Source organism: Clytia hemisphaerica, unplaced genomic scaffold (genome assembly GCF_902728285.1).
Source record: "Clytia hemisphaerica strain Z4C2 unplaced genomic scaffold, Clytia hemisphaerica genome assembly, whole genome shotgun sequence".
Classification (NCBI taxonomy): domain Eukaryota; kingdom Metazoa; phylum Cnidaria; class Hydrozoa; order Leptothecata; family Clytiidae; genus Clytia; species Clytia hemisphaerica.
In genome coordinates, this window is record NW_027103984.1 from 4,238 (window position 1) to 16,489 (window position 12,252).

Sequence of the window (12,252 nt, forward strand, 5' to 3'; positions counted from 1 at the left end):
ATTTTTGTTGGGTGTCACTAAAATCCATGAAAGTTAATCCCTGCAATAATTAATCTCATTAAAGTAACTGAAGGGCTCAACTTCAATATTTTTCAGGCCAACTTGGAGGCCCAATTGTTTAGCTGTTCAAATTTAATAAATTTCTTTCCCAAGCATTTAGTTTCAAGTTACAGTTAAATTAAACAAACCTGCTGTAGGCTCACTCTCAGAGTCAGCCAAATTTCCGTCAGTTACCAGTCGCCGCTTTTTTGTAGGGTCTTTTTGGCTTTCCTCTTTGATTGGACATTCTTTAGCCTGTTCTTAAGTGTTTGGAGGAGGTTCTGTAAGATAAAGGAAAAATAATTTTAAATAAAATCAGGTTCAAGAGAAAAATGTTGGAGGTCCCATGAAGAATGAGTACCATNCAAGCAGTAATCATTAAGTTCAATAGATATTTATGAAATTGCAATCAACAGCAATCAAAAAAATATGTCAAAGAGATTCAAATTTATTATACCAACTTACATTTAATATTGAGGGTTCAGTAGCATCATTTTCCTTGTCACTCTCCACTCCACAGACTACTTTTTTTGTATTCCTACCCACAACTCTAAAATGTTAAACAAGGTTTTACCATGAATGTCTGATTTTTTGTATGACTTCAGTCGCCGAAGCTTTGAAACAGGACTTTGGAAAAATCATTAAATTTGGACTGAAAATAACACCTTTATCTTGTATTTTGAAGTATGGGACTTGTTAGTGAAGGCTTAACTGAGATACGTTGGTTTAACTTTATTCAGGCCTGGCTTTTTTGAAGAATAATAAGCCGGGGGGACATCACAATGATTTTTCTTAACTTCCCTATGAGGAAAAGCCTGTTATCGCAAGAGTTATTCAAGCACATTCAAATTTGGTGCTGATAAATGAACATGATAGTTAAATTTGGTTGAGGTGACTGCCACCATTTTAAGATCCTGGTGTCTACACCTTGGCCAAACAATTTTTTTAGATTCAAATGGTTAGGTTAAAACTTACCGAATGTCAAGTGTTCTTTGGATGGGCGACGTGTCCCTTTCATCCCCAAGAGAGTGCTCATCAGTGAAGCATGGTCTGGTTGATGACTGAAAAGAAAATAATTGATTTTTAAGATACATATTATGGTTAGCTCTGGTTAGCTCACTATCCAGAAGTCAACCTGGCATTCATTCCTTTGTATTTTTCACTATAAAATAACCGTTTGCTTGACATTCCTGCTTGTGTTGCACAGACAATTATAGTGTGTTAAAAAATGCAAAATCTCAATTTAATATATGATCAAAGTTATTAAGTTGTAAATATATAGATGATAGATTTAACTGTCTTACACTTGCATAACCTGACTGATTCAAGTTAATGGATGGACTGCTTGAGTGAATGGATGAACTGCTGGAACTGCTAGAGTGAATGGATGGACTGGATTGTCCTACAATGCTCAAATCCTTTTCAGCCCGCTGAAAAAAGAAAAAAGTGACATTAGTAGTAAAGAATCAGAAAATAGAAAACCCTGCTTGTTTCAACACTAACAAAACAAAAAATAGGAAACATAGGTTAAAAAAATGCGCTTGAGACAGTCTGGATTATTGAAAGAGAATTTGACTGGTATATCTTGAACTAAGGGAGCCCCTTCAAAACTTAAACTTCCTTGCCACGAAAAACATGGATTGGCAAAACAAACTACAACTTTGAAAAAGAAATTGCCAATGCAGCCCCGTATTATCATCATCACAACAGATTTAAAATAGAAATCGAAAGTTAAAGGCTGTTTAGAAAACTGGATTCCTGATTGGTTATCTGAATTCTTTCGAGGCAGCCTGGGGATGGCAAAATATTTCTTCACAGGCAGTTGGCAGATACATGTTTATTACATGCAAAGATTATTTAGCAGTGAAGCGAACCCAACGTGAAAATTTTGAAAAGCTTTGGAAAACCTAGACGTAAGCAACTCAAACCCTCCCAATATTTTTCATATGGCAAGTTTTAGTTTGGATGGCTCCCCTGAATAGTGAATTTTGAAAGAATGGAAAAAGGGTGTGATTGAAGTACTTTAATCAGATTAAATTTTGCGAGATTAAAATATGCAACCATAAAAATTCACGAAATTTTCATTGTATCTATATGTTGGAAAAATCTTTATATATTTAATTTTGCGAGCAAGCCTGAAATTGTAATTTTTTTTGGGAAAAGATTTAATTTTATGAATGAGTGATCCTAAATGTTTTAGCAAGATTTAATTTCTTGAAAATGGCAAAAATTTGCCAAGTCACAAAATTTTATCTTGTGAAAATTAATTTGATTTAAGTATAGTAGTCATCCATTTTTCTCCCCAAGAATAAGAAACCACTTTCACTTACCTTAACTTCTCCTCCCCTAATGATGGTCCACACCTTTGATTTGAGTTTAATATTTTGCATTGTTTTTTCGGGAAAGAACTCACTTAAACTGTCAAATACAAGTTCCTCAAAGTCAGAATCGTTTGCAAATCCATAATCTTAAAATAAACAAGGGAAGAACTTTCAGTTTTTTGTTTAAATAAAATCTTAACATCAAAACAAAATAACCAACAAAGATATTATTCTCCCAAAAAATTGTCCTCCGACTAAGGGGTCACTTCTCACAAATCGATTTTAAGTTCAAATAACGTCAATTGACGTTTTGAAAGCTGACCCACCCACCCACCACCCTAAACGTCACACTGCTAAAATCACTGAAAATCAATGTAAAGTTTGATCGGTCTACCATTTTGTTTATTATGGATCATTTTTAAAGGTTGGTCTCCACTTAAGCTGCTCTCTATCCTCTAACGAATCGTGCTCCGTCTGCGATCGATTCAGACTCGGGCGCCATTCCATCAAGAGCGCTAAAAAAAGGAACCGCCTGACTTTCTACTTTTTGGCGCAAAATTTTTCTCTGCCATTACGTAATCTTTTTCAAGGACCAATCAAAATGCTAATTGCCGACTTTTCATGTGCCTGCTTGCCGAGTGGAGACTGGCCTTTGGACTGTTCCAAACTTTCAATCGAAATGTGGGATTTTTGATCACGTGATAATAGGTGCGTGATCGCTTTCGTTTTTTCGAGCTGCGAGAAATTTTCAACTCGATATCGATAGACACAATAAAACCCTTGGCATGAAAAAGGCAAAATGGCGATTTGGAAAGGGTAAAGATTTTACTGAAAATCGATGTTTAGCAAAAGTTGAAATAACGTCACTGGCTGTTAACCCACCCACCCACAAACGTCAATAGACGTTATTTGAACTTAAAATGGATACTGCATTCAAAAATGCCACTCAGCTAGCATGCCTGCTTGAAGAGATCATCCAACTCAGTGGATCCAGCGGCTATAGCCATCATACTTTTGTTGTGGCAGAAAAAGTTAAAGATAGAAGGACATTCTTTGCTTGATTTGATGAAATATTTCAAAAAAAAGCTTCCTTTAAAAATATTTAAGTTACCTGTGAACTTTTTCCCAGCAGCAGGAGACAGATCTTGAATCTTTTCCAGGATTCCCATTTTTGATTAATCCAAAATCAGCTTTCCAGTGTACGCTGTGTGTGGTCTCGGTGTCTGGTGTGCGGTAATAGATTTTCAGACGAAAACGCGGGAAACTTATCAGACCGCGGGAAAAACGCGTCTTTGGCAGGAAAAAGCAAAGCAGATTTTTGTTTTTGCTGAACGGTACATAAAGAGTTGTTTATGTTTTCTTAATTCCTAAATTGACAAAATATATACAAATGCATCGAAATAAATATCTTTTTTGATTGAACTTTTTTATAAAAACCGATTTTATCATGTTCTCTTGATGTCTAATACCGAAATTATCTATTTTGTTTGTTAAAAAAGTTTAACAGCTATTAGCTATAACCCGAAACCATGGCAAAATCTAGATCAAAATGGTAGCGATCAAAATATGGAAAATACAGTGGCTGTGTTTCACTGTAAATGCTGTCCTTCTTTCAAATGTCTGACATTGAGGTTGTTGCTTCAACATATCAATGCTGTACATAGTAGACAAATCAATTTCAAGGTCCAATGTGGGGTTAATGGCTGCCCTTCTATTTTTACCAAGTATAACTCCCTGTATAAACACACATTGAAGCACCATGCAGATGTCTACAATGGTAACAACACCAACAATAATAGTGTGTTAAGTGTGAATGATGTAAATAGTAGTGATGGATCTTGTGCTGGAGAGTATGACATTCATGCAAGTGATCAGCAGAATGAAGCAAATGATTCATCTTCCAAAAACTCAGAAAATTATGCGAGTGAAGACCTAACTAGAGATGAAGTCACAAACACAATTGCAAACAATGATGTTTTCGAAGCCAACGATTCGGATAGAAGGGTGAGTATTTTCAACTTTTACAACAAAATCGTAGACCATAGATTTGTTTACTAATCCTTTTTCCTAAACAGTATAAGCTTGTTTATGTTCATTGCTGGAAATAAAGGTTTATTTTTAGCAAACAAGTGAACAGAGCGAGAGTCTATATATATTCTTTCTTTTTATTGTTCAGGATTACAATCATCCAGAATTTGATTCCAAACGAGCTGGTGCTTCATTCATATTAAAAATTAGAGAGCGAAACAAATTAACACAGGTTTGTGCACTTATTTTATCAGTAGATTTAAGCGCCGGTCACCAAATTGTCTCAAAACCGTACACAACATGGTACCGTAAGATGTTCTAATACCGACCCCTCTGCTCTAAATCCGAACGCTTTTGTGTGCAGCTGTGCAATAAGGTATTTTCTAATTTTGCTTATTTTCTCCTTTATCAACCACTCAGGCAACTGTTGACTCAATTGTAGACGGAACCGAGCTTCTCATGGAACAAATACTGATTTCAAAGAAGAGAGAAATTGAGAAAGTTTTGGAACAATGCACATCTAATTGCAAAGATGAAATTGCAAAAATCCTTGAAAATACAACCTCTCCATTTGAAGGACTTGAAACTAGAAATCTTCAAAATACCTATGCAAAAGAAAACTTTAACCACGTTGACTACAATGTAATTGCTCTAGGAAGAAAATTAATAACAAGGAAAAAAGGACATAAGCGTGTTTTGGATGAAAAGGAAGAAAGTTTTATTTACATTCCTCTACTTGAAAGCCTGAGGCAACTTCTTAGTAATAAACGTATCAGGGCACTTGTTTTAAGGAAACCAACCTTATCAAAGCCTGGAATTTACTACGACATTCATGATGGTGCTATTTACAGAAATGATGATTATTTCAAGAAACATCCAAATGCATTAATGTTGATAATTGATCATGATGAAGTTGAAGTTTGTAACCCATTGGGGTCCAAAAGAACTAAACACAAAATTGACTTATATTATTATTCAATTGCTAATTTGACCCCCAAGTTTCGCTCAAAGCATTGTTCAGTACGATTGTTAGCAATTGCTAATGCTAAACTGGTCAAAAAGTATGGAATAAACAAGATAATGGATCCTATTATCAATGATTTGTTGAAACTTTATGATGGTGTTCGCCTTATTTACGATACTGAGATATTGACTATACTTGGAAAGGTGATCCTTTGTGCAGGAGATACACTTGGTCAACAATATTTGGGTGGATTTAAAGAAGGTAATTCATTCCAATTTTTTTATTGAGAAATTGTTTTTTCTAGAGGGATTACACAACCTAAACATCACCTTTAATAAACTACACCCATGAACTTGCTGCATATTGTAGGGAATTGTGGTTTCCCTTGTTCAGTCCAAAATGACCCCAATTCAGCAAAACACTTTTATTTTATACTCACTTTAAAAAGCATGTAATTTGCTTCCTTTAAAAACAGGCTGAGGGGAAAACTTTGCTCAATGTCCAAAAATTTCTCGAATCTCTCCATTCACTCAATATGAAGTGTACAGTGTAACACTTTCAGTTTTTATTTTCACAGGTGTTGGAGGTGCATTTCAGAAGTGCAGAACATGTTATTGCCATTTCGAGGAAATGCAGACAGACTTTGAAGAGGAAGATTTTACCCTTCGGACAAAAACAAGATATGAGAAGGAATGCGATTGTATCGAAAGCAATACAGCGACCAGGAGTAGATTTAGCTTACTTTATGGTATAAATGAAAGGAGCCTATTGACTAAGTTACCAGGGTTCGATATAACTAAACAACTCCCTCAAGATATTATGCATACAATACTTGAAGGTACACTGCAGTATGAAGTAAGGGCTTATATTGCAACACTATATCAGTCAACGTAAACTGAAGTTAGATGAGTTAAATTCTTCGATTGAAAACCACTGTTATGGGTATAGTGAAACTGACACTAAACCAGGTCCACTAAAAGACACGGTTTTTTCTGGAAAAGAGAATTATAAATTAAAGTACAATGCTGCCCAAGCAAAAACTTTTCTACGTTAATTCCATTCTTTTTGTCAAACAGCGTTGATCAAACCGATAAATATTATTTATTCTTAATTCAACTAATGAGAATCGTCAACCTCCTGTTCGCACCAATGATAAAGTCTAAATCCATCGAACTTTTAAAGTTTTTGATAACAGATCATCTACATGAATTTACACAGCTTTTTCCAGATGTCAATATAATTCCCAAACAACATTACATGATCCACCTGCCAACAATGATATTGGATCTTGGGCCGTTGATAAGATCATCCTGCTTTGTCTTTGAATCTGCACATAACTACTTCAAACAACTAGCCACGAAACAGAATTTTAAGAACCTTGAGGTTTCACTAGCCTCTCGACACCAGTTCCTTGAATGTACCTTGTATGTAGCCCATCATTACAGAACCAAAAACAGGGTTGCGATCAACCTGCACCTTTAGGTGAAAAGTTCAAGGGTTAATGCTGTTAAGCCCATCATTACAGCACCAAAAACAGGGTTGCGATCAACCTGCACCTTTAGGTGAAAAGTTCACAGACAATATGGTCGCCAGTCATCCTATATTACTCAAACAACTGCAGACACCTATCCCATGTTTAAAATGTGGTCACTTGAATGTAAATGGTCTTTTCCACAAACTCGAAGATGTGAGAATTCTTTTAAGAGAAAGTAAATTTGACTTATTTGCAATCACAGAGACTCACTTAAACGAAACTGAGCATGATGATGATGATCTAAAAATTGACAATTATCTCTTCTATCGGAGAGACAGAAAAGCTAAAAACAGTTGGGGTGGTGTCCTCGTCTATTACAAAAGAGACCTTGTGGTAGATGAAATTGAAGTTGATACAAAGATCGAGTCGATTTGGATAGAAGGAACTATTAACTCTCAAAAATACCTTCTGGGTTGTATTTATCGCCCTCCCAAAATGAAAAAGTTTCTTCAAAGTTTTACACTAATTCTGAACCGTTTTAACCATCGATCAAATATATTTCTTCTTGGTGACTTCAACATTGACATGTCCGAAGATAACAATAAACTAACGAAAGACTTTAACCAAGTTCTTGCTGAACATTCTTTGACGAACGTTATAATGAAATTTACTCGAATCACCGCAACCTCAAAGACACTTATTGATCTGGCCATTACATCGAACCCAGATAAAGTTTTGAAAAAAGGAACATATGCAATGGGGCTTTCTGATCATGACCTCATTTATTTCTTATTGAATCTACGGCGTATAAGTTCACCACCGAAATTGATTTCTGTTAGAAATTACAAGGACATTGATAACGCGAAACTTAACAAGGACCTGGAAACCTGTCCATGGCATATTATTTTTATGTTTGACGACCCAGATGACTCGTTATGGTGTTGGGAACATCTTTTTAAAAACGTCCTCTCCTCTCACATTACAACTAGGAAAGTGAGAGTTCGAAACAACAATCAACCCTGGATGAATGGGGATGTACGTAAAGCTATAAATGACCGCTTTCAAAACTATTAAATAAAGCAAGACAAACCCCACGAAATTCCAAAGAATGGAAGGACTACAAAAGAGCCAAAAACAAATGCACCAACTTGATAAGAACCACTAAAGTAAATTACTGGAGAGAGAAATTTGTGACATGCGAGTCCTCAAAATCATTCTGGTCGCTTGTAAAAAAAAATTCAAAGGGAAATCAAATAGCCGACACATTGGTCCCTTAAAAAATGAAAATGATACCATTGTTACTGATGACACTGATAAAGCAAAAACAATGAATAAATTTTTTGCTAATATTGGAAAACAACTTGCGACACCTCCACAGACTGACGAATATGGATCTTTGAACTCGTACATTTATCGAGTGACCCCTACTATATCTACAATCCAATTCTCAAAAGAACTTCTTCAAAAATCGTTCAAAGCTGCTGTAAAAATTGGTAAAGCCGGGGGTCCTGATAACATCACCGCTAAGGACCTATCTTTGAACCCGAAAGCCTCAGTTGAGGGTCTACAGTACGTTGTCAAATGTAGTTTATCGTCTGGTACTTTTCCAACTCAATGGAAAACTTCTAAAGTATCTGCAGTCTTCAAGAAAGGCTCTAAATCGGATTGTTCAAATTACAGGCCGATATCATTACTCTCAATCCCAAGTAAAATTGTTGAACATCTTGTCTGCTCACAATTAACTGACCATCTCAGAGAGCGTTGTCTCGAATCCGAACACCAGTGGGGCTTTAGACCAAATCGATCGACCATCAGTTAGCCGACGACTCAACAGCGTACACATCAGATCCACATAGCGATATTGTCATCAAAAACCTTCAAAGAAGTGCCCATCAACTTGAATCGTTTGCCAAGAAAAACTCGTTAACCATCCACCCTGACAAATGCAAAGTTATGCTTATGTCTAAAAATCGCTTTGTTGGTCCTCTTCAAAATATAACTATTTGTCATGAAAATGTTGAGATAATAAACTCAACAAAATGTCTTGGAGTTACAATCGATGACGAATTGAAATGGGATGTTCATGCTCAAAAAATTACTAAAATGTTTGGTGTTAAAGTCAAGAAGCTATACCAAATGAGAGGGATGCCAAAGTCTACCCTTTCAACCATCTATTTTCAAGGAATATTACCATCCGTCCTGTATGCTATTTTGATTTGGGGAAATTGTTCCGATGCTTTACTATCAAGCATTGAAAAAGTTCATATAAGAGCTGCCCGCTTCATTCAGCGGATAAAGAAATCAGTCCCAGATATCTATGTTCTGTCACAGGCCAAATGGAAGGAAAATTATTTATTATTATAAGAAGAGCATTGCGTGTAAAGTGTACAAAATATACAACGGTCTCAGCTCACCACTTTTATCGGAACTTATCAGCAAATCAAATACACGTGGAAATAGAAAATCTTCAAAAATTGACCAGGTAAAATTCACCTTTGTTGATTATAAACGATCATTTATGTACAGAGCAGCTATTGTTTGGAATAACATTCCCAGCTCAATACGAGAAATAAAAACTTACAAAGCTTTTACAAAAGCCTTGAATAAATCTGATTGTTTGGATAAAATTAATTTTAATATGACGGGTCGCGCACTATTATATAAAGATTATGTTTATTACTAAATTACATTTACTGAATATATATTTTTTTTCTTAGCAAATTTTTAGCTTATTATTACCTAGAGTTTATTTATGTACTTTTATATATGTATATTTCTCTTAAATTCTCCTGAGTCTCAATCCTAATCAACTCTTTATTCCTATACAAAAACTCCTAGATTCAACTAACTTTTAGCTTGATTCAACCAACTTTTAGCTTGATTCACAAGATTTTACTTTTTCGTTTTTTAGCCAGTAGGTCCACATCAGTTTTTTACTGCCAATATGTACAGAATTGTGTATAATTGTATATAGTTTTGTATATAGAACCTGACCTGCTTTACCAAATAAATTAATAATAATAATAATAATACCAATTTTGGAGATGGTTCTGAGGACCCAAACGCACATCCGCTTTTTTCTACAGAACGAAAACTAGGCGTTTTGAAAAGATTTACTCCTGAGCAAGTAACAAATCTTCGACTTTTTTTTTATCTACAGTCATTACTACCAGATACAGATCTTAATACAGTATCCAATGTGTCATGGATTGTTCTTCATGGTACAAGATATGCTATCAAAGGAATTATTATAGTTGGTGTTTCAGAGAGAGTACCAATATTTGGAGAAATACAAAACATTTGGATTCTACATGACTTAGTATACTTTGAAGTGGCTCTTTTCAACACATCATACTTCGACTATTATGTTCAAGCATATAAAATTGACGACTTTGAATGTAAAAAATCGTTTATTTCAACGTACGAACGACTCGTCGATTATCATGTTTACCATAAAGAACAATTGCACCAAAACTGGTATGTGCCAATCAAATATGACTTAAACGATATAATGGAAGAGTATGAAAAAGACAATTTATTATTGAAACTATGAAGTACTATTTGTACTCTTTTGTGCCTTATTGTAGGGGGAGGGGGTTAAGCAGGGGGTTGTCACTCCGAAAAAATTAACAAAATAGGGGGGTGTGTGATCATAATAAAGTGAAAAACGTGTGTTTTTTTGTAATTTTCCCTAGGAAAATGAAGGTTTTTGGGGTAAAAGGTCATAAAATGAGGGGGTCACAATAAAGTGATATACCCCTACAATTAGGCACAAAAGAGTACTTTATTTATCTTAATGTCTTGATATTTTATCAGATCCTTTACACTGTAGTTAAGTGAAGCAGATTTTATGAATTGTTTTAAGCCCATATATGATAATATGGATTGATATTTTGCTCAAAAGAAACTGTGGTCATCGATGACGTCACAGTGTCAAACCCTAATAGTATTTTTCTTTTGATAAAGCTGTAAGGATTTTTATGGTGTTCCAATGCAAAATAACTTTTGGTGTTTGAAAGGAAAAATATTTGTTCTTGTATTATTTATCGTTAGCGGGTGGGATAAAAAGACGTATTAGGAAAAAAAACCTTGTCAAAATCTGAACTGGTTCCTGAGTTCCGGCGGTACCCGCGATTGTTTAAATTTTTCTTAAGTGATTTATAAAAGTTTTACCAAACAGAATAATTCTGGGCTAGATCTTAGGATGTTTATTCTGAGAAAGTAATTGATGACCTATCCATAAATTTCTCAAAATAAACTTCTGAATTCTAGCCTGAATTACTTTCCCTCTTGTAGCTGCTTATTTCTCAAAGTGAGAAAATGAATTCTTAGGATAAGAAAAATATTTCTTAATATAAGAAAAAACTTTCTGTCCAAGAATTGTGGTTTTTACAGTGTAGCTTGTTTTCAATAAAACATCGAGTAACGATAATGTAATGTAATGATAAAGAAAGTCAAAATGCTGCGAATGCCCTAGAAATTTTTGAACGAAGGAAACGTCATCGACAGAAAAAGTCCGACAAATAGCCGTCTTACGCATACTCTCAGGAACCTAATAGCCAGGGGGTTTGGAAAAAGTCTCAAAACTTAATAAGGGGAGGGGGTTGGAATAAAAAAGGCCTGAGTGGAAAAATTTTGAAAAAATAAGGAGCATGCCCCCGGATATTAGGTACCCGAGAGTAGAAATTGAAATATCTTGAAGATTACCAATTTAAAATGCGGCCAAGTTGTTTTTTTGATTCTTAATAACGACAGTCTAAGTGTCTAATATGGTCGAAATAAAGTGGGTATAGAAAACACCAATTTTTGTTGGCGAATTATTGTTCACCAAAAAAATTTGAGTCAAGGTTGATAATAAGAAATTGGAAGATTTCCAATAGATGATATTGGAAGTTTATCGTAGAAAGAAAAAGGACAAATCCATTGTTATAGTTATTAGCCGAATCGTAATCGAATTGATAACATGCGATGTTCATAAAAAAGAAAATCTTGGGGAGCAGATAAACCGCGCATCCATAAGATATCTAGAATACAATATCTACTCATTTGAATACTAAATACAACTACAGTAATAAATAGCCTAAATAACAGTGGACCAGTATAATATTTCGGGGACGAACATTCTTTAATAGCAAATTCAGAACCCATAACAGTTCAACACAGACAACAGTGTAGGTAGGAGCAACAAAAACTTGAATTATTGAAAAACAATCAAATATCTGAAAATTCCCTGTAAATTTTGTTTAAGTAATAGACAACTTTTATTTCACCAGTAAAAATGACGAGTCACTCCTGACCCGCTTTAACAATGTCCATTTTCTGCTAAGAAAATTCAGCTTTTTTTACATTCCAGATGTGCACGAAAAACTGCACGTAGAAATTAAAGTGCGTTTGTGACATCAGTTTTGCTGATTGTTTAACACATT

General features: G+C 34.9%; 1 protein-coding gene across 1 annotated transcript; it reads left to right on the top strand.

Annotated features, from left to right (window-relative positions):
• The first annotated feature begins 3,886 nt into the window (after positions 1-3,886).
• LOC136811050 (uncharacterized) lies at positions 3,887-7,900 on the top strand. The gene is made up of 5 exons (XM_067067649.1): positions 3,887-4,364; positions 4,537-4,620; positions 4,809-5,613; positions 5,930-6,207; positions 6,878-7,900. The coding sequence occupies exons 1-5, from the start codon at positions 3,927-3,929 to the stop codon at positions 7,898-7,900; spliced, it is 2,628 nt and encodes an 875-aa protein (XP_066923750.1). The 5' UTR covers positions 3,887-3,926.
• The last annotated feature ends 4,352 nt before the right edge of the window (positions 7,901-12,252 follow it).

Coding starts and splice junctions, on each gene's coding strand:
- LOC136811050 (XM_067067649.1), top strand. CDS start 3,927: ATGGAAAATACAGTGGCTGTGTTTCACTGTAAATGCTGTCCTTCTTTC. Junction 4,621..4,808: donor AGCGAAACAAATTAACACAG/GTTTGTGCACTT, acceptor TCAACCACTCAG/GCAACTGTTGACTCAATTGT. Junction 6,208..6,877: donor AAGGTACACTGCAGTATGAA/GTAAGGGCTTAT, acceptor CCATCATTACAG/CACCAAAAACAGGGTTGCGA.